Below are 23,677 nucleotides of genomic sequence, written 5' to 3'. Positions count from 1 at the left end.
ACACCTAACATTCATACACACTTACTGACATACAGAAAGAGGAGGTGTGGTTTTTAGTTGGTAAGAAAGAGCATATGTCAACCAAGCAGGCTGCTGAGGGGTGCAGCACGGTTCATTTTTTCAGACGTTCTGGTTTTTAACGCCCAAAGGTTTTAAGCTGCCTTTTCTCTAGTAAGATGGACAGTACTTTTGACAACCTGGATGCAGCAGGTTTCTTGGAAATCTGGCAACACTTTGATGCAGATGGTAAGGACATTTTGTGGCATCTTGCTATTTTTTTCATCTATATGCGTTAATCTTTTAATATGAAGCAGTTTCACTCTTAGATTTGACCATTTTTCTGGGCTGACATTATTGGACCTTAGAAGGCTTACTTAAATTGATGGGTGTAGGAGGTAACTGTGATGTCATATATAAGTACCAGAAAAAGTAAGAAAATGAATTGATTTTTTTGTTCTGTATTTGCTTGAAAATCTTTTGTGAAATTTAACTAGCTTTCATCTACAAAAACAAAAAACTGCCTTACGCACACCCAACTTTTTGATTTGTGTTGTCATTTTGGTAGATAATGGCTACATCGAGGGCAAGGAGCTTGATGATTTTTTCCGGCACATGATGGAAAGACTGGGTCCACAGGTGAGCAAATGTTTGATCTGCAGGAATATATCTCTGACTTATTTTGACAAAATTTTAATACATTTTCACAGACAGCAAGCAACAGTTTGTGGCATCATTTGCAGGTGTTATTGATGCCTTAACCTTAAAGTTGCAACAGTGTGGTTTTATAGTGCAGCGATCTATGTAAAATGCAAATGGCTGGTAAATAGTTTATTTTGCTTTCAGTTTTTTTCATAGTGATTTGTTTTTCAAGTACTTGTAATTGTCTCTAAAATCAAGTTGTTCTGTCATTTGTTTTCCATATTTTTAATGATTAGGTTCATATCTTCATGGGACACAGTCTGAGAAAATTAAAGCTTAACATAATTTCCTGTAAATGACCTTGAACGGTCCAGAAATTTAAACCTCTGCTGTGTGGGCAGCTGAAGATGCTTGCAGCTCTCTGAATGGGCGAGATCTCTGTAATGATGTTGGACAATAGAATTAAACATTCAGGAAAATACCAAAGAACAATTTAAATTGATACAGTTTCAAATTGAGATGTGGAGAAAAGAGCATGTTCATTAATGGCACATCATGTTTGCAGACCAAAGTTAAATGTGGTTAAGCTGAGTAATGGCCGAGCCCTTTTCCCTGACCAGTTTTAATGGAAACTCCAATGAGAATACATTTGTTCATTTCAGCATTCTGAGCAGACTCCCATGGATACTAATTGGATTGTGCTACAACAAACAGATCACCGCAGTTGTATTACTCTGTCCTTTCCAATGTTTGCTTTCCAGCACTAATGCCCTCAGGAGGGATGGTGTTCAATGGATTTCTGTCAAGCTACAAAGACACTCCACAGCGATCCCATCTGTTGTTGCTGTGTACTTTAGTGCATTATTCTGATGCCATTTGTTACATTGGTTTGCCAGCTATTTTGTTCTCTGTTTCATTCGTTTTGTAGTCCGACCTCAGGGGCCTCCCTCCCTCCCTTGTGGATTTTTGCCGTACCAGGGGCGCAAAACCAGAAACAAAATGTTTAAAAAGGAAAGAAAATTTTATTTGTGCTCTACAACACTACTGTATCAGTAAAATTTTAATTTTATTTGATGTGGAGGTAACATTTTGTCTCTTTAAATGATGATGTGTTCACTTCGTCAAAATTTAATAATTACAACCACATGGATTCATGGTTAAAAAGAAGAAAAGCCCTCATGCTTTGGCGAACATACAGATAATAAAACCCCACAACTTACTGTTAAGTAAAAATTTTAAAATAGAAAACTCAAATTACAATGTGTTTACCTAAACAAAATGACGTAATTAGAACCAAAATGGTCCTTGAGTATAAAATAATAAATGAAGTCTTCATCTCGGTTATAAAAAAAAGTGTACATCAGGAAACAAACATCTCTTGATCCTCTTCAGGTTTGAAATTAAGGAAACACTATACAACCTGTGGCAAAATGCACATAAAAAAATAGGCAAACTTTTAAAGCCTCCTTTGGTTTTATGATGATGATTGTTTTGTAACCATTTACCTAAACCACCAAGGATCACTTTTTTTTTTTTTCTTTGTCGTTAAGTATTTGCATTTGATAGTAATAAAAATGCTGAAATCAAACATGTTGACTCCTATGAAATATGAAAGATTATGACTCAACAAAAAAAATCAACAAAAGAAATCCAAAATAACTCTTACTGGTAGATATTTTTTATTCCGGTCACAAAAGAAATCCTTGCAGTTGACTATCAGTACATTATGGAAAATTACTTAAAGTCCTTGTCTGTAAAAGCAGTAAGTAGACATCCCCCTAGTGAATACCAATTAGCAAGAAACAAACGTCTAGTGGCTGGCAGCCTCATGTAATTTCTCCAAAAGCATCTGATAAAAACGAGAACTACAACGTTACTAAATAGAAATCGGCGGATTTTAGCAGGACTTCTTTCAGACTGGTCTAAACGCGTCTGTTAAAGCAGAAGTTGTAGCTGCTGTTTTAAATGCTTCAGGTATTTATCAATGCAATAATATCTGAGATAGAACTGTCGCTGCCCACCAATCTGTGAAACTTATAAGGTTCAAGCACTTTGGAATCTGCTACAGAAAATACATGGTACAGTCAACAAGGTCTAACTGATATTTGGCAGCATGAGTTGTGTTTTCATTGTTTATATTAATAAACCAGAGGATTTCTGGAAATGTCCTTTAATATGAGGCGACTAACGTGAAAATATTTGTACTTGATGCACATCTTCACTTTCTTTTGTAAACTAAATACAGCATCTTTGAAACACGTCGTGCAATTGTTGAGCACGGAGGTTGAGAGTTCATTAATGATGTGTTTTTTTTTTTTGTCATGTGACCTGAACACATTGCAGACTGTGAATCATTTATGTTCTCTTTATAACCCAGGCTGAAATGTAGCATCTGTCAAAGAACTGTTGGTGTTTCTTCACCCAGCTGGACAGAGATTTGGCATAACAGGAAATGTATAGCAGGGTATAGAAATACAAATACAAATATCCTTTATTGTCCCACAGTGGGGAAATTCAGATGTCTAAATGGTATTAAAATTATTCAGTTAAGGTTTGAATATAACAGAATGTCTTATTAACGTTGTAGGTGGTTTGGCAAAATCCGGCTGTATTTATCTAAGACCCATTAGGGGCCAGATGTTATGCCTGTTTTTGTTTTTAGTGTCATTGTTGAAGTCTCCCTTAGTCAGTGTGTCTCTTGATCTTGATTCACAATGTCTCTCAGGCACCTTATTGTCTGCAGACTGTTTCTTCTGCTCTGCACAAAGTTATGATTCAGCTTTAAGCACCATGGACCAACATGTTTCCATAGTTACAGGAAGGTGACTGATAATTAGAGCAAACAATTAGGAAACTTGGTTGTTAAGTGGCATAAGTTCAGCACCTGAAATTATATTTAACTTCAGAAGTGACTGGATCTTACTTTGTGCTCCGTCTCAACAATTGTTTACATGCCGAATGTGTTTTGCACATACTTTTAATCTATCAGCAATTTCTAAGTGCTATTTGTTCCTATTTATTTTTGGCTGGAATGTGTAGACAGGCAGTGCTGACCCCTGCAGGTCCCTTTTTGGTGAGGCTATGACTCCCCTGCTTCTTAATTAGTGCGATGAGGAACACATGGGATCAGTGGGTCACATGGGAACTGAAATGTTGCATTCAGTCTATCTGCAGCCCTTTATTGGACCTTTGCCATCTGACTGTTAAATTATGTCTGTGGTTTGCAGATTACACTTACACTGATACCTTTTTATAAATGTACAGATTTCCACATCTCACAAAGCAAGCATTTGATTTGAACGGTTAATTTGCAGAGTACTAAATGCTTAATGAAGGATTTCTGTGTGCTTTACTCGAAATATATAAAATTCCTCCTCTCTGTGTGGGACAACATGGTTAGGTCAAGTGCCGCACAGTGAACTGTAGAGCTGGTCAGATTGTTTGAGTTCAGAGAGGAGACCTTGAGGGAGAAAAAAGTCTTGCATTTAAAGGAGTATCCATGGAGACATTGCCAAAAAAAAGTCTAACTAAGCCAGAGATGTTAATTTTCATGCACGCTGGTTTAAAAGAGTTTATTTCAAAAAATACTTTTGTGCAACAGTTCATTCAAAATCACACTTTATTCATCCTGTCTTAGATTTGGAGGGAAAGGAGACAAAAAGTCAGCGATTTAATTTTAATTTGCTGTTTGTTTACAGGAGAAAGCCACTGAGGAGAGAGTTCAGGGACTGAAGCAGAGGTTCATGTCTGCCTACGATGTGACTGCTGATGGGAAACTACAGATTCAAGAGGTACTGTTGCTTATGAGTCTGAGTTCACGCCTTATTTATGTCATTCACACAGACTCAGTTACAGACATTTCTAACAAAATGCTGCTTCAGTTACACAGAAGTGGTGATACAGTGGTTTTTTTACAGCTGATAATAGATCCTTGGTCCACCTACCCTGACCCAATGAGGCATAAACTCATTTAGACCTTTGATGGTTTGCTTTGGTTTCTGGCATCAAGACGGCAGCTGCAGATTCTTTAAGTCCAGTAAATTGTGAGGTGGGGCCTCCATGGATCAGACTTGTTTGTTCAGCTCATCCTACAGATGTTTGATTGGGTTGAGATCTTGAGAATTTGGAGGCCAGGTCAAGACACATCAAATAATTTAACGGCAGGACTGGAGTGCCTCTGACAGCTTGTCTTCTTCCCATAATGCATCCTGGTGCCATGTGTTCCTGGTTCATCAGACCAGGCCATCTGCTTCCATTGCTCTGTGATCTTGTTCTGATATTCACATGTCCATTTTTGGTTCTTTTGGGAGTGGACCGGAGTCAGCAGGGGCACTCTGCATCCCCATATAAAACAAATTGTGATACACTGTGTATTCTGACACCTTTCTATCAGAATTAACATTAATGTGGCTCCAGTTTATCTAGGAAAGTTCATTTAGACATCCAGGTAGCACCAAACTTCTTTAAGAAGCTTTTTTCTGAACACTGGACATAAACGGTTTAAAGGGTAAGGCAAGTTTATTTAAATAGCACCATTCATACACAAGGCAATCCAAAGTTGTTAATAGGAAATCAAAGAAAAGACAAAATGGAAACCACAAACCATAAAGCATTTACATAAAAGAAACTGATGTTAAATAATCGACATTAAAGGCAAATTTAAATCTGACTTTAGCTTGTAGTTTAATTTAAAATGTATATCCCATCGAAATCTAGTTTTTACGCTTGTACCAGGCAAAACAGTTGTCAACAAAATGTTTTCAGTGTTGATTTAAAATATTCATTCCAGTGCGTGTTCATTCAGCGCTGTTAAAAAGCTGAGCTGTTCGATTGGGCCAGTTGTCACCCATGACCCTGCTATCAGTTCACCAGCATTCAGGGGGCTGTTGCTTCCTAATGGATTCCACCCATTAACAGGTAAAATGAGGAAAAGATGATTAGTGTTATTCACCTTCTATCTCCGGCTGTATATTTTTGTATTTAGGGATTTTTTAATCAGCAAACGTTTAACACCATTTAGCTGCTGCCGGGCTGAATGATTGTAAGTCTGTTCTATAGTGGGTAACCTTGCTGATCATTTTATGTATGCTGTTGATTTGGTTATTCCTCCCCCATGCAGTGCTGGTTTTCAGCAGCTACACAGAGTCTGTGCTACTTCTGGTGCCCAGTATGATATTTTGTTTAACCCTAAAAGGGTGTTCTTATGATTGCTGCACCTAATGGAGGTCAGAAGCTAAATTTTCCATCTTTTTATTTAGCGGTCCAAGTATTGAATGTAGTGAGCAAAGTCACATCTTTTAGAAGTAATCTTTGTGCTGATGATGTAGAAGCGACAGTGCTGCAAGTTGTACGTGTAAGGTGATATGTTGTCACGTAAATCTTACATGTGCACAGACGATGTTGAGTCATAATGAAAAAACTGCAAGTGGCTTTTCAGGATGCATTTAGAATGTTCCCAGATGGACATCTGCAAGTCAAATTTGTCAAGAAAATCTCCCAACTTTTCATTCCTTACTGAGGAACTATATGTGTACATTTGTGCCATTTGACACATGGTGACACAGAATCAGAATCAGAAAAGCTTTATTGCCAAGTACGTTTTTGGACAAACAAGGAATTTGTTTTGGCGTAGTCGGTGCAATACAGTACAAATTAAACAGTATAAACATATCTACAATATAATATATATATATGTGCACAGTTTTAAGTGAGTGAGAGTAAATGTAGAGCAGTATAGGATGCCAGAGCAGCACAACAGTGCAGGTGATCATTGTGCAAGTATGTGTCAAGCTTTTATAAACATTGGAAGTATCTGTATGTTTGGTGATAGGTTTGCCTGCTTGAAGATTGATGTCCACATGTGTTTTATTTTTTTTAATGATAATGGACTAATTTTGTATGCAAAAAAGGTGAAAGGTAAAGCTAAATAAAGGTGAATATTAACTATGATTCACAGTGATTGTCAGGTCACATTATATCAGCTCCTGTAAGAATTGAAGTTAAATTGTTTTTAATTGCACATATCCTTTACCAGAGTTATTTCCAAGTGTGTGTTATTATGGCTGCTTAGTTTGGTGTTTAAGCTTCAGGCTTGGCACACAAACAAGTATGACAAACTACAAATAAGAATTGCTTCAACATGACCATGTAAACAGTAACTCTTCAGTACTAATTGTGCTTTGGACAAATCGGAATACAGAAGTAAGTCAAATTATTCTCCGTTAGTCAAATTTTTAATTAAATTCAAGAACTGCAGAACAAGTAGCTCTGAAACTGCTATGGGCCAATCATGTCAATTATGTTCCTGCAAATATAAAAGCATTTAAACTAAACATCTACATTGTAGAACATATGAAAGAACTGCCATCTAAACCATGTGTTCTCACAAGCTCCGAAGAACTAAGTGAAAAGGCTTTATTCTCCTGGAAAGAAATCATTCATTGGATCACTCCTTTGATGAATTACTCCCCCAGACTCCTTGGCTTCAACTTCCTCTAATAGTGAAAGCTGAAATCAATATGTGCCTTTTATAAGTGGCCTGTTACAGGCAATGATTCATTGTGGTTGATGGAGAAACAGAGAGCAACATTGTGGACCTCTCCCTATCTGATATTTATATATAAAAACCATCTTCTGAATCCATTAATCACAGTTCCTGCCAAGAATCCGCTCCAACGATTGCTGTTATAGCTCTCTGATTGTTAACAAGGAACAAGCTCTATATTTTAAATCAACATGCACTTATTTTACCAAGATGAATCAGGTATCTCTTGTGTAGCTCCTACGCAGTTGCAACTTTTTTTTAAATTGGTTTTCGGTGGAAGTTTTATGTATGTGTATAGGTGTTCAGATTTGTTATATAATTCACTTTGTCTTGTAATGCTAAACCCATACTTTTCAATATGCATATTTCTGAGATCTCTATAGCAGTAACAAAGTTTCCACAAAACCTGCTCTATCTAATCCTGTTCATGTCTTCTGCCTTCTGGTGAAAGATCTGAGTCACAGATAGCCAAACAGACCTTCTCTTTAATTAAGTTTAAAGGCTTTCTTTTGAAATTAAAGGAATTGGGGAAAGAAATGAGCCTGTTATCATGAAGATTTTTTGGGGTGTTTTTTATTTTTATTTTTTTCAGAAAAACTGCGAAAAGTGAAGGTATTATTTGGGATTCTTTAGGTGTTTAGTCTGTTGCATTTAATGGGTTACTTACTAAGTTTTTAAGGCACAATATTCAGTTACTTTTGATTCAGAAAATATGCTAAAAACAAAGCTATGAATGCATAATGCATATCAATTATGGTAGAACAGGTTGAGAAATCCAGGTGTTAATTTTAAAGGAAGAACAATACTTAAAATCATCCAGTAAACCCATCAGTAACACCCAATGCTTTTCTATATCAGGCTTCAAAGAGTAACTGTGTTGGTGGACATAACGTTCCTTCATAGCCAATTGGTTAGCAGCAATGTGTTCACAAGCTGAAGGTGTGATGTCACAGGAACCCTTGACAGGATGCCATGTAAATGCAAAAATTGTAACAGTACTAGATCTACAATGTTACTGTGGTTCTTTTAGCTACAAATAGAGGGTGCAGGAGATGTTCCAAGTCAATTCCCTTTTAGTGTGTGCTTCCTTCCCGTTTGGGAACCGTTATCTTTCTATAAATAAATTTGTTTATTTCTATTTGCGTATTGTCACTTTGTTTTTCTTGGCACTGAAATTATTTCTGGTTGACTTATTGAGTTAGATCATCACACAAATCTTCAAATTTGAAGTATAATTGAGTTTATTTGCATATTTATTAAAGGTTGTACATATTACACATTAATTGTATTAGTTATGGTTGTGATCCCCATTTGGCTCACCTGGTTCTGTTGAACAAGGCATTTTGCATTAATTCATGTCCATCTTGGGGGGAGCTTTGCACCAGCTGTGATGGCCGCTACACGGTCTGTTGCAGTCCTGTAAATCCATCAGCAAGAAGACACAAGATTATTTTGCTTTGGTCAGGGGACCTAATGTCTCCTATTTTGAATCAGCTTAGCTCATACAGGAATCAGAACCAGTCAATTGAAAGGTGACATAATAAAAAAATTGCAAGCAAACCTGTACAGAGGCTTTAGTTCCCGACGCAGGGTTTTGCAGGATCGGTTCTCGGCCCGTTGACGCTTTCTGCGCTCCCTTACCCCGCTCCTTCCACAGCATTTCCTGTCTCACTACTGTCAAAAAATACTTTGAAAAAATAATAAAGACCATCAAACCCGAAAAATAACTTTAAAAAAGTTAAACACACAGTTTGTGTGCAGCAAAGTTTTATTACAGTTTAATAACAGCAGTTCAGTGTTAAAAATGTTAATCTCCCTAAATATTACCAGCTTTTAAAGTAGTATTCACAACAACATTACTAATGTTTTTTGGGGCAACAGGAAAAGCTAAACAGGATGCTGACCATTAGTAAGCAACATTTATTACTATTCAATGTGCTGTTTGTGGAGCAATTTTCCTCTAAGCTATCTAATGCAGAGATGCATATTTAAATAGATTTATTTTGCACAAATAAACTTCAATGTTGCGAGAGTCACTTCTCTACATTTGATATTCTCTGTGCTTACAAAAGGTTTTACCGTCTTGAAAGCATGTGTCAAGACATGTGTTTACATATGCATGGAAGTCAAAAAGGAAGTCAGCAATTTTATCTTCAAACCACAAGATCCTGTTATAGCTCCCTAAATGCTGGTACACCTTCAGTATCTGTTCACTTAAGTGGAAACAGAAATAAACCAGCTTTAGCTGCTATAGTCTCATTATTGAAAAGGATAAACTAGCAAAGTTAATGCTTTCCTAGCATAGGAAAGTTTAACGATGACCACTTGAGTCAAACTGATCAACTGTCACTACATTGTGAACAGTACTTTCATGTTTAACAGTAAATACCTCACATTGGTGACGTAAAGCCACGACGTAGATGCAGTTTTACCAGTAAGACTGGAAATCCTTTTTTGGTTCTCCATAAGGAGAACACATCTATTATTGTGGACACAATTATCATTTGCAAAAACCTGAATGTGTCTTTAGTGGTCACTTGTTTAGAAAATCAACTTTAATAATTAATTCCAATCCGTGTTCTAAAGTGTCTTCTCAGTCCTCCGGTAGCAAGGCCTTAAAGGGAATTGGCTCTCTGCAGGGAGCAATACCGTTGGCGCATTGTCCTTGTTAAGACTTCATCTTTGTCTTTTGATGGGTTGCACTCTTTTTATCATTATCATCAGGGACAGTTTAATCTACTAATGTAGACCTGACTTTAAGACGCCTTACAGGCTTAACAAGAACTGTAGTGGAGCCAGGAGAGCTGGTGCAGAGGTCGTTCAGTGGTGGGTTTGTGAATTATCCCTAACAGTTTCCTGCTACCCAAATAGATTTCTTTTAATCTATAGCTTTTTCCACCTTAATTTAATAAAGTAGAATAGATTTATTTTGTACAATGCACCAGTTATTTAGAAAGATGTCTCCAAATGTTACCGCAGAGACAATTATTTCGAGATATGTTTGGCAGGAAGTGGTTCTTAATAACACAGTCTTGTCTTAACAAGATTAAAAGATAAAACTGAAACAGAGTAGACTTTTCTCTAGCATTTTATTTCTGTAAAACATAACTCTGAGTTCATCTTTTCACTGAGATCTGTGCTTGCTTCGTTGTTTTTCAGCTGGCCAACATGATTCTGCCCAAAGAGGAAAACTTCTTGTTAATTTTCCGAAGAGAAGCTCCATTGGACAACAGTGTTGATTTTATGAAGGTATGGATGCAGACATTTAAATGAGGTACATAAAACTGTAGGGTAAATCTGGCACATTTTACATGATGAAAAGACGAGCATTAATGATCAGCTGGATGGGTTTGATAGGTTTCATGGTATGCTAGCCTCATGCTGTTGCACTTTGGTGTAAATACCTTCCTCAAAACAAGTTTGTGCAAGTCATCCACACATTTGACATCTTGTCTAGAGTAGTACATCTTTGGACTGTGACTCAGATCAGTCAACCCTGTGGTAAATGCTGTTGCTCGCTTGTTGATCGGAAGAAGACAGTATGAACACTCAACCTTTCTACAATGGCTTCCTATTAATTTCAGGATGCAGTTTAAGATTTGAAAACATGTTTTAAAATGCTTTACGGAAAATCATGCAGTCTCCACCTGATTGGTTGCAGTATCATGTTTATTTTGTAAAATGTTGAATTCTGAAAAGAATAAGAACCCATAAAACTTTTGTGAATTTGTGAATAAATGGGCAGCTCATAAGAATCCAGATGTTGCTGTTTTTCTTTTTCCAGGCTGTATGTGGTACAACTGTCTCTGGGTATTTCTTTTACCACAGTTGTTTTGATGTAACTGCATCTAGTTGCACTTTAAATGTAGTTTATTTTTTCTGTTATTGTGTGTAAAGATATCTTTGTTTGTAGAGACTTAAAAAATGGGAAACCATTGCACGTAATTGTCAAAACTTAAGAGTGGCTTAGAGTCTGAAACAAATACTTACTGGAGGCAAGAAGTGGCATATTTTTATTTTTTTTGCTGCAGCGCTAGCCATTTCAGATCTTTGACCTTATTTACATATCAGATTTAGACCTTTTTATTGTGAAGTCTGGAAACCCTTGTCAAATTAACTTGTGGTATGGGTGGCGGCCAAAGGCGGAGACCTTGGTGGTCTGATTCTCGGCTGCAAAAACTGGCTCTTGGGACGTGGAATGTCTCCTCTCTGGTGGGGAAGGAGCCTAAGTTGGCGAGGTAGAGAGGTTCTGGCTAGAAATAGTCGGCTAAACTCGACGCACGGCTCTGGAACCAGTCTCCTTGAAAGGGGTTGGACACTCTTCCACTCTGGAGTTGCCCTTGGTGAGATGCGCCGAGCTGGGGTGGGCATATTTGTTGCCCCCTACCTTGTTGCCTGTACGTTGGGGTTCACCCCGATGAACGAGAGGGTAGCCTCCCTTCGCCTACGGGTTGGGGGACGGGTTCTGACGTTTTTGTGCTTATGCACCAAACGGCAGTTCAGACGCCCCACCCTATTTAGAGTCCTTGGAGGGGATGTTGGGGCGCTCCCTTGTTCTCCTGGGGGACTTCAACGGTCCCGTTGGCAATGACAGTGAGACCTGGAGGGGTGTGGTTGGGAGGAATGTCCCTCCCGTTCTGAACCTGAGTGGTGTTTTGTTATTGGACTTCTGTGCTCATCATGGATTGTCCATAAATAACACCATGTTCAAGTATTAGGGTGTCCATATGTGCTCTTGGCACCAGGACACCCTAGGCCGCAGGTCGATGATCGACTTTTTTGTCGTGTCATCTGATCTGCGGCCGCATGTCTTGGACACTCGGGTGAAGAGGGGAGTGGAGCTTTCCACTGACCACTACCTGGTGGTGAGCTGGCTCCAATAGTGGGGGAGGATGCCGGTCAGACCTGGCAGACCTAAACAAAGCTTGAGGGTCTGCTGGGAATGCCTGGCTGAGTCTCCCGTGAGGCAGAGCTTCAACTCCCACGTCCGGGAGAGGTGGGAGTTGTTTACAGTGGGGAAGGTGTGCTGCTGACCTCAACTCGGGATGTTGTGGGTCGGTGGGCAGAGTATTTTGAAGACCTCCTCAATCCCACCGACATGTTTTCCACTGAGGAAGCAGAGCCAGGGGAGCTTGGGGCAGGCTCTCCAATCTCTGGGGCTGAGGTCACCGAGGTGATAAAAAGCTCTTCGGTGGTGAGGCCCCGGGGGTGGATGAGATTCGCCCGAAGTACCTTAAGGCTCTGGATGCTGGAGGATTGTGTTGGTTAACACGGCTCTCCAGGATCGCGTGGACATCGGAGGCAGTTTCACTGGATTGATAGACCGGGGTGGTGGTCCCCCTATTCAAAAAGTGTGTTCCAATTATAGGGGAGTCACACTTTTAAGCCTCCTTGGTAAGGTCTATTTGGGGGTTCTGGAGAGGAGGCTCCGTCAGATTCAGGAAGAGCAGTGTGGTTTTTGTCTTGGCCGTGGAACACTGGACTAGCTCTGTACCCTCAGCAGGGTCCTGGAGGGTTCATGGGAGTTCGCCCAACCAGTCTACATCTGCTTTGTGTCAACCGTGTCCCTTGGGGAATCTTGTGGGGGGTACTTGGGGGGTATGGGGTACCAGGCCCATTGATACGGGCTGTTAGGTCCCTGTACGACCGGTGTCAGAGCTTGGTTCGATTCTGTCCATAGCAGCTATGAACAGAATTTCTTGGCGCAGCCAAGGAGTTGAGGAGATCGGTTTTGGTGGCCATAGGATTGCGTCTCTGCTTTTTGCGGACGATGTGGTCCTATTGGCTTCATCAGCTGGTGATCTACAGCTCTCACTGGAGTAGTTTGCAGCCGAGTGTGAAGCGGCCAGGATGAGAATCAGTGCCTCCAAGTCCGAGGCCATGGTCTTGAGTCGGAAAAGGGTAGAATGCCTTCTCTGGGTCGGGGGGGACGTCCTGCCTCAAATGGAGGAGTACAAGTATCTAGGAGTCTTGTACACGAATGAGGGAAAAATGGAGCGTATGAGTGATAGACAGATTGGTGCAGCGTCAGCAGTGATGCGGGCGCTGTACCAGTCTGTTGTGGTGAAGAGAGAGCTAAGTCAAAAAGCGAAGCTCTCGATTTACCGGTCAATCTACTTTCTTACCCTCATCTATGGTCATGAGCTTTGGGTGTCTGGGCTCTCCCTTAGAGATAGGGTGAGAAGCTCGGTCATCTGGGAGGGACTCAGAGTAGAGCCGCTGCTTCTCCACGTTGAGAGGAGCCAGTTGAGCTGGCTCGGGCATCTGATTAGGATGCCTCCTGGACGCTTCCTGGTGAGGTGTTCCAGGCAGGTCCCACCGGGAGGAGGCCCAGAGGAAGACCCAGGACACGCTGGAGGGACTATTTTTCTCAGCTGGCCTGGGAACGCATTGGTATTCCCCCAAGCTGGCCCAAGTGGCTGGGGAGAGGGAAGTCTGGGTCTCTCTGCTTATGCTGCTGCCCCTGCAACCCGGTCCCGGATGAGCAGAAGACGATGGATGGACGGACGGACGGACAGAACCGAACCGAACCGAATAACTTTATTGGCTGACATGATTTAATATTTCTTTTAAAATATTTTCTTTTACCTGTCTTGCTGCAGATATGGAGGAAGTATGACCTTGATTGCAGTGGCTACATATCAGCCCTGGAGCTAAAGGTGAGGCTCTGACCAAAAATCAGCTAGTTTAAAAAAAAATCTTAAATATCTTGGAGCTTAGCTAGAAGAAATGCACATGTTGGAAAAAAAATATTAATTACATTTTATTTTGCAGTTAGCCAAATAGTGGTGGGCAAACCTTACATCATTTCTTATTCTCATCACAGTGCTTGAGCCAGTGTTTGAAATCAGTTTTTCAATTATTTCTTTCAACATTCTCATGGAAGAAAATTAATAGTTGAACCTAGAAGAACCACATTTATAGCACTTTTGGGAAGGATGTTTCCAAATTTGTTAAAGTTGCACAGTTAGAATGTTCCCAATAATATATACAGGGGTTGGACAATGAAACTGAAACACCTGGTTTTAGACCACAATAATTTATTAGTATGGTGTAGGGCCTCCTTTTGCGGCCAATACAGCGTCGATTCGTCTTGGGAATGACATACAAGTCCTGCACAGTGGTCAGAGGGATTTTAAGCCATTCTTCTTGCAGGATAGTGGCCAGGTCACTACGTGATACTGGTGACGGAAAACGTTTCCTGACTCACTCCTCCAAAACACCCCAAAGTGGCTCGATAATATTTAGATCTGGTGACTGTGCAGGCCATGGGAGATGTTCAACTTCACTTTCATGTTCATCAAACCAATCTTTCACCAGTCTTGCTGTGTGTATTGGTGCATTGTCATCCTGATACATGGCACCGCCTTCAGGATACAATGTTTGAACCACTGGATGCACATGGTCCTCAAGAATGGTTCGGTAGTCCTTGACAGTGACGCGCCCATCTAGCACAAGTATTGGGCCAAGGGAATGCCATGATATGGCAGCCCAAACCATCACTGATCCACCCCCATGCTTCACTCTGGGCATGCAACAGTCTGGGTGGTTCGCTTCTTTGGGGTTTCTCCACACCGTAACTCTCCCGGATGTGGGGAAAACAGTAAAGGTGGACTCATCAGAGAACAATACATGTTTCACATTGTCCACAGACCAAGATTTGCACTCCTTGCACCATTGAAACCGACGTTTGGCATTGGCATGAGTGACCAAAGGTTTGGCTATAGCAGCCCGGCTGTGTATATTGCCTCTGTGGAGCTCCCGACGGACAGTTCTGGTGGAAACAGGAGAGTTGAGGTGCACATTTAATTCTGCCGTGATTTGGGCAGCTGTGGTTTTATGTTTTTTGGATACAATCCGGGTTAGCACCCGAACATCCCTTTCAGACAGCTTCCTCTTGCATCCACAGTTAATCCTGTTGGATGTGGTTCGTCCTTCTTGGTGGTATGCTGACATTGGGCTGGATACCATGGCTCTTGATACATCACAAAGACTTGCTGTCTTGGTCACAGATGCGCCAGCAAGACGTGCACCAACAATTTGTCCTCTTTTGAACTCTGGTATGTCACCCATAATGTTATGTGCATTTCAATATTTTGAGCAAAACTGTGCTCTTACCCTGCTAATTGAACCTTCACACTCTGCTCTTACTGGTGCAATGTGCAATCAATGAAGACTGGCTACCAGGTTGGTCCAATTTAGCCATGAAACCTCCCACACTAAAAGGACAGGTGTTTCAGTTTCATTGTCCAACCCCTGTATATTTTTGTGTAGGCAGTTGCTCAGACAGGTCTTGGTCTAAAATACCTTCAAGCTGCCTGGCAGTAATTAATCCAAATGTAATCCAAAATAAATGTAGTAAAACTAGAAGATACTTGAAGTATCTTATCACTTTTTTACTACAAATTTACTGCATTTGGGAGGTAAAAAGTAAGATATGCTGATCAGCTGATCAAAGAGGTTGGGTCTGCTTGTTTGGAAGATGTGGAGGAGAAAGGATGGCAATGATCTGAGAGAATGATCATTAACAGTTTCTTCTGCAGGTAATTGGGCTCAGTGAATGAAAGTGTTTTTGCTGTTTTTGTATTTTTTTCCCTTCCAGGCTTTCTTGAAAGATTTATTTCAGCAGCACCATAAACAAGTGTCCCCTGACAAACTGGAAGAATACACCGACGCCATGGTATATGAAATATCCATGCTCTCTCTCGTTTTATTAAAGCTTGGCTGGTGTCCATGTCATATAGCAACACCATGCTGTTTATAAATGGTCTATATAATAATTTATTCACAGCTATAATATAATACAGTTTATCTCTGAAACATTTTAGGCATTTCATTTTTTCTGTTCCCTAAGTAAAATGGATTAGGAAAAGAATAAGACCTTTTTAAAAAATATTGTTTTACAAACTCCTATAATTTGAGTTAAATCTTCCAGTTATGGAGTTATGTTGTGTATTAACTAACAGTACTAAAAACTGTAAACTTTTTCGGTATGATTCATTTTATTGTTGTAAAGAGCCAACATTTTAAAGTCTTGGTTACAGTCGCTACAAACCTTCCAGACGCATCATGACTTTATTCTGATTTCATACATCTACATTTTGTAAAACTGAACTGACTTGCAGATTGTTTTAAGCCATAATAAAAAGAAACAGCAGATGTCAATTTGCATGGACAGGTTTTTGACAATTAATAGTAAATACATCTTATTCTTTTGCAGATGAAAATCTTTGACAAAAATAAAGATGGCCGTTTGGATCTGAATGACTTAGCCAGGTACATTTTGCAAAGTTTTGGTGCTAAAAGTTGAAGCTGTGTAAAGCTTGTTCATGTTACATTGTTTTCCAGTTATGAGCAATTCAATTAATACTTGGGTTTATATTGAAGGATCTTGGCATTGGAAGAGAATTTCATGCTCCAGTTCCAGATGGATGTAAGTTCATTATTCAGTTTGAAAAACCAATGAAAAAAGCATAAACCTAATTATTATGTTATATTTGCCTTATCTTCCTATTTCTTTGATTAAAGACACCTTTCCTAATCTTATTTAAGGCTTGCAGTAAGGAGGAGAGGAAGAGGGACTTTGACAAGATCTTTGACCATTATGATGTTGTAAGTTCATTAAGAAGCTTGGTCTGAACATTTCCACTATAAAATCATCCTTTTAATGTGTAAAGTTTGTACAACAAATGTTATATGGAAAATGTAGGATGAGCCAAACTTTAGCAGCTTACAATGGGATTTGCATAAAATGTTAATATCTAAATCTGGACATAAATACAGTAAATAAATTAAGAAAACATGGTTGGAACCATGGGCTGCATGGTGGTGCAGTTGGTAGCACTGTTGCCTTCGAGTAAGATGGTCCTGGGTTTGACTCCCGGCGAGGGGTCTTTCTGTATGGAGTTTGCATGTTCTCCCCGTGTATGGGTGGGTTCTCACCAGGTCCTCCGGCTTCCTCCCACACTCCAAAAACATGACTGTTAGGTTAATTGGTCTCTCTAAATTGCCCTTAGGTGTGAATGGGAGTGTGCGTGGTTGTTTGTCCTTTATGTCTCTGTGTTGCCCTGCAATGGATTAACGACCAGTACAGGGTGTACCCTGCCTCTCGCCCGTAGACTGCGGGCGAGAGGCCATGTCTGCCATGAAACAATTCAAATGTCAACGTTTTTTCCAGTTTAAGCTTCTCTAATGGGGCTACTGACATAAAATTCAATCTAGATGCTGGTAACAACCCAAGTAATCTGAACATAAAAAGAAATCAAAGTAAATTTGTCCATAAATTGTTTAATGAAGTGGAAAGGTACTGGGAATAAGTGTTGCCCACATTAAGAAAATTATGTGCAAAAAGGGCATAGAAAGACAAAAAGCAGGCTGAAATTTGTTAGTATTTGAAAAGCATTCTTGTCGCTATATGCAAAATAATATGAGCTGGTTTGTTATGAACTGTTAGCTAATAAAAAGGTTTGTCATTACCAAAATATTACAAAGAATGGTACAACTAGGAAAAGCCAAGAGACCTTAAAGACAGTCTTAGTGTTGCGAAACATACAAAGTGACACTCCTTGTTACAGTTACATTTCAGAACCTATGAATGTTCCAGTGAGCACCATTGGACCCATAATCCGGAAGTCGAAAGAAACACCAATCCAGCTTAAACCAGCAATGGCCAGGTGTCCATTGTAGGTTTTTTTACAGAGACGGCAAAGGAATATTTAAAGGGATTGTACGTGTAACATCATTTGTGGACTAATTTTCTTTGATTTTTTTATATGTGTATTTTTTTTTTGGGTTGTGCCCACATCTGGTGTGTATTTTATGAGAATGAGAGATAAATTCATTCCATTTTCCTCGCTGTGCATATATACAGTACTGCAAAAGTCTTGGTTTGTTTAGTTTTTTAATATACACTACCGGTCAAATGTTTGGCAAACTTTCTCACTTAATGGCCTTCTTTATGTTTATGACTACTTACATTGTATGTAGATTTTCACTGAAGGCATGAAAACAGTGAACGAACACAAATTAAATTTTGTAGCAAACAACAAATTGTAAAAGAACTTTATATATGTTTTATATTTTAGATTCCTTCAAGTAGCCACCCTTTGCTGTGATGACTGAAATATTAACCTTTGGTCGTCTCTCAATGAACGTCTGGGAAGTTCTTTCAAGACTCTTTGGAAAACCATCTCAGGTGACCACCTCATGAAGCTCATGGAGAGAACGCCAAGAGAGCAAAGCAGTGATGAAAGCAAAGGGCGGCTATTTTGAAGAATCTAAAATATAAAAATGTTTAGAGTTATTTCACACTTTTTGTTTACTACATAATTCCATATATATTCCTTCATAGTTTTGTTGCCTTTGGTAAGAATCTACAATTCAAATAGTCATGAAAATAAAGTGACCTATTAAGTGACGGTAGTGTATATTTCCAAGTACAATGGTCCCTGTGTTTAATTTGACCATACATGAAACAGTTTGGAGAGGAGCATATTTAAAAGCATGTTTTTAGTTTTTGTTCCTGTCATAGACACTCAATCAGTTCCTTTTAGTCACATCCACAAAAATGCTTAAAAAGAGAGGAGAAGTTTCTTTATTACCCTCTGTTGAAGGTTTAAAGTATCTAGTGACACACTTGACTGAGGGAGATGTTAAAGATGCCTGTTCATCTGCACAATGTCTGAATGCACTTTCTGGGGTGTAATTAGTATAAAGTTTTGGCTTGATAGGTCAAATGATGGAAAAGGACCTTGTCTTTCTCTAGCTATTAGGTATTCTGCTTCAAAATGTGAAGGGGTGTCTCAAGACACTTTTATTCACACATAAAAATATTCTAACACAAAATTAGACTATCTTAAGCCTCAAAACTGTTTTGCCCGTTTAAAAAAATGAAACATAGTTTCAAGATTGTCATTTCTTGTTTTTATCAGAGCTGAAGCCAACAAACTGGTAATTTGTTACTCTTTAAATTTAAATGTAAATCTCCGGCTATAATGTATGTCAGCTAATTGGTCAGATTTTCAAATGTGCACAAAGCTCAGCATAGAGCAAATGAGTCCACTTACTTAATTTTATGTAATAAAATGCAAAACAGCCAAAATGTGGTGAAGACACACTCTGGTTCATTCTGTCTAGTAAAATAATGTCTCTTGAACAAGCTTCTGGGTGTATTCATATTTCTTGACTGTGAAACCAAATGACATCAATGTCTAAGAACCTCTTCTGCTTATGCACAATTTAATCTTGAAAAGCTTCAAGGCCCCCCAGTTACTGAACCTGTTGGCTTTAATAAAGGTAATGTTCACAATAGTAGGACCAGTGTAATTCAGTGTAAAACATCTTTATCCTTATGCTTGTACTGATGTTGACCTGAATTATATCAAACTCCAGGCAAAATGTGAATGGACAAAAGTCAAATCTGGGCTTAGCAACAGAGTGAGTGCTGTGTGCATGAACAGTTGTCATTTAGTGGGGCGAAAAGATTGATGTTTGTACAATGAGATGTGTCACACAAAGGTGTAGGAGTTAATTCTTTTCCCCATATAATTTGAAAGTCTCTTAAAAAGGTTCACAGCAGCCATCAATCAGATTTTAGTATGCAATGATTCATTTTTCTTCTGCTTATGTATGCCTTGTTAGCCTTTTTTGTCTGTGTGAAGAAATAACACTGAAGCTCTATAGGATTTTGGAAGAAAAAAAACATATTTTCCTGCATCATGATTCTCAACAGTTTATTTTGTCTTTTTCCCTCTCCTTATTCTGCCTCTCTCTGGTTTTCCATCTTCAGAGTAAGACCGGAGCCCTAGAGGGTCCTGAGGTGGATGGGTTTGTCAAAGACATGATGGAGCTAGTCAGGGTAAGAGCCGTAGTTAGTCATTTTCCACTGTAAAACTCAGAGTACCACTTAATATTTATTCAAAACAGTATTACACTTAAGTTCACTTGGTATAAATTAGCTATTGGAATATTAGTTTACATGACATAAGACATTTTCTGAATTGTCATTTTATTCTATGATCCAGAGTCACTTCTCGACAATCTTTACTGTCCAAGTAGCCATTTTCACTCTCGCACCTAATAAATATTTGTCCAGAGTCACAAAACCAACCTGAAGCTTTGGAAAAAGATAGCTTATCAAATTCTATACCGGCTATATAAAATTGTATGTTGATGGGCTTATTTCAATGTTTACATGTTAAAATCAAGAAATATGTTCACAAATGGAAAAATAATACTTTGTCCTGAATGGAACATTACATATATGTGGGGAAAAAATATAAAATTAATTCTTGTGGCCTGTTAAAGAAAGAGAAAATGGAAATTTAGAAAAAGGATTTCTGTATTATTTGTGTCCTCCTGATGTGGAATTTTTATGTAGAAATTGCTTGAAAATACTAAGAAAATCTGTTAAAGTTAGCCTTAATAATTTAAGATTTTTAACTTTGGCGACCTAGAGAGCCACAAGTGGCTTTGGTGTTTGCGGACCGCTTCCCACCATCTAGGTCCTAAGTGGAAGGGGCTGCATTGATGAGACTTTATTCTACAAAGCATCTAGACCAGAAAGTGGTTTTCTGGTAACTTGCGCAACAGTAGTTAAAGCTACACATTTTGTATTAGTTCACTGTTTTGTTTTTTTCTAGGAAAGTAAAATGACCTATGAAATTTGTTTTGCCCCATTTTAAAGCAGTCTAGTTCAGACCAAGTGTTAAAATATTTGGTAAAAAACCTTCAGTCATACGTTTCTTCTAGAAACTGCTGACACAATAGCTTGTTTTTATTGTTCAGAATGACCGTATACAGTCAGAACTGTTTCCCCACAGTAATTGTCCAACTGCAAGCAACCAACCTCAAATATTCTATCCTATAGATATCTATATACTATAGATCCTATGTTCAATAGAACAATGAAAACTTACTCTGGAGAGACCTCCACTGATATTGGCATGGAAACGACAAACATCTTCTACATAATACTCATTTTGTTTTACTGCTAAGTTTAAAAATAAACCCAGGTCTAGTGTTTTCAAGTGTGCCCGGGGGTCTATCTCAGCTTTTTCTCAACAAAATTAAAATGGTTTCTATAAATGCTTCCCTATAAAGGAGCATCTGTGCTAAAGCAGGGACGGGATTTGTGATCCAAACATTTTAGAGTATAATGTAGAGTTTGACATGCTGAAACAACTTAATGGAAAGCTACAAAGTTTTAGTAAAATATTTGTTTTCTGTTATTGTTAATTTCACATTTACTAATTAATGTACTGCTTCCTACCTAAATTCTTTTCACTTTAGCCCAACATAACAGGTCCTGATCTCGACAAGCTGCGAGTCGTTCTGTTGCGTCACTGTGACGTCAACAAAGATGGGAAGATCCAGAAAAATGAGTTGGCTCTATGTCTGGGAGTGAAGCCAAAACCTTAAAAAAACTCTTAAGACCATTCTTTTTATGAAACACTGACTGTATTAATTATCATTGATAACATCAGAATGTCATCCATATCAAATTAATTTATCATGCATGACGTTTTACCTAATTCTTGAATGACAAACTCAACTTTATGACCAATTAGGATCTTGTCTCATCTGGTTTGATACTGGTTTCCTGTGCATTATTTAGGGCCAACAGTAAAACGTTCATGTTTGCTGGTATAAAACCTATTTGGTATAACTTGGTATGCTGGTCAGCAAAGTGAAAGTCTCTTTTACTGTGGACACTTGCCAAATAGTATAAAGTCTTCTGGAAGCTTAATAAATTAAATTATATTTGCATGTTTCTATATTAAAATGTAACGGTTTGTTGTGTAGTGTATGTTTTACAGTAATGGGCTATAAAGAAAATAAAAAATGGCATATGATGGCATACTGATGTTTATTTGTCCTTATTTCAAAATGTTTCAGATATTTTCTTTTTTCTCCAGCATCCTCACACTGGAAATGCTAAAGAAATTAAAAAATATATATATTTCAAATACATTTGGTGGTGCCATCTCGTTTTAATTAGATCAATATAGTATGTAACCCTATGGAGCTATGATAAATGTATAAAGGTCCAATCCAAAATGAGAACGGCTGTGATTGATGGAACCATGATTTCTGCTCTTTACTAGAAAAGAATTAAGCTCAAGGAAACGGTGGGTATGCAAGGGACACCAGTTAGTCCACCTCTGATTGGCTCAACAAGAAAGGTTTTTAAGTGGCTTAGTCAAAGTATGAACTTTAATGTGATTCATATATAGGGTGAAAGCAGTCATGTTTGTGACTAAATAAAACCAATTCTTTGAAGACAAGGGGGTGAACATTCCCCTCAGTGATGTAAAAGACTACAATTATACCAAACGCTTGATTGCAGTTCTTCCCAACACGGATGAAACAACCAGTCATTAGGTTTAGGGTGCAGTTACTTTATCACATATGGCTAAGTTGGTTTGAATAGCTTTTTCACCTAAATAAAATCCTTTGAAAACTCCTATTTGTAGTTATTTTGGTTATATTAAAATGTGTTTGATCTGAAACATGAAAGTGTGACAAATAAAAAAGGAAATCTGAAGGGATAAAGGCTTTTTCACACCACTGCGCAAACTTCAACATACGGTGACTTTCACTATGGCTAAATTACAGGCAATTTTCCAAGTTTGAGAGAAAATTTAAACCAAGTAGGTGGAAATCTTTTCAGCGACTAAAAGGGACCTGATGGTGCAGACATAAAAGCTTTCTCCATCACACTGAGGTGCACTTTGAGTCAAAACAAACATATAGTGAGTGCTTTTGATTTGGTCTCTATCTCTTCAAATAAACAGACCATCACCACTACAAACAGTTTAAATGTATTGTTACTGTACAGGAAGTGGATTTGGTTGCCTGTATACAGTGTCCCAGTCTGGTTTATGATTGTTTTTGTGTGAGAGGAGGAGCTGAGACACAGGCAGCTGCTGTAAAGCAAACACTGAGCTCAATGGGTGTTAACATGTACTATGGGGCAGGAGATTTGAATGAAACGAATCATCAGGGTTAAAGCACAGAATAATTTAGAATCAGTGGGGCTATTGTGTATTTTCTTTACTTGTTTTTGAAGTGAAGTTAAACATAAAATGAATTAAAACTTAGCTCACAGATTTTGATATGTGGGGAATTTTCAGAGAATTATGTTTTAATAGTTTGATCTTCTATTTTCTGATGAATTTGGCAAAATTGGCAAAACAACTTGTGCTGCTTGCTTATTTTCTCAATCTTTTCTATAGAATGACTTATTTTCAGTGCATTTTATAAGTTTACACATCTTTTTTGCAAGGATCCTTGAGAAACATGGCTTTAAAACCGCTGGTAACCAGTGTTAGTCTGAGATACTAAAGGTATCTTCAGCCAATAAGTAATGACCTACCAAAATGCATTTGAACAGTGATCATCCTCATACCTTCACCTGAGGCCTTGCACCAGGACTGGATACCCGAAACATCAGAAACATTAAAGCAGGAAAAAGAGGGGAGTGATGGCCAAATA

At 38.6% G+C, this 23,677-nt stretch overlaps 1 protein-coding gene across 1 annotated transcript; it reads left to right on the top strand.

The window, feature by feature from the left end:
* The first annotated feature begins 45 nt into the window (after nucleotides 1-45).
* Nucleotides 46-22,040, top strand: LOC124865275 (secretagogin-like). The gene is made up of 11 exons (XM_047360237.1): nucleotides 46-246; nucleotides 566-636; nucleotides 4,338-4,430; nucleotides 10,343-10,432; nucleotides 13,786-13,842; nucleotides 15,786-15,863; nucleotides 16,404-16,459; nucleotides 16,571-16,616; nucleotides 16,736-16,795; nucleotides 19,971-20,039; nucleotides 21,473-22,040. The coding sequence occupies exons 1-11, from the start codon at nucleotides 177-179 to the stop codon at nucleotides 21,599-21,601; spliced, it is 819 nt and encodes a 272-aa protein (XP_047216193.1). The 5' UTR covers nucleotides 46-176; the 3' UTR covers nucleotides 21,602-22,040.
* The last annotated feature ends 1,637 nt before the right edge of the window (nucleotides 22,041-23,677 follow it).

This window comes from Girardinichthys multiradiatus, chromosome 3, assembly GCF_021462225.1.
Source record: "Girardinichthys multiradiatus isolate DD_20200921_A chromosome 3, DD_fGirMul_XY1, whole genome shotgun sequence".
NCBI lineage: Eukaryota > Metazoa > Chordata > Actinopteri > Cyprinodontiformes > Goodeidae > Girardinichthys > Girardinichthys multiradiatus.
Note: the sequence above shows the minus strand (reverse complement) of the source record. Positions and strands in the feature narration are given on the sequence as shown.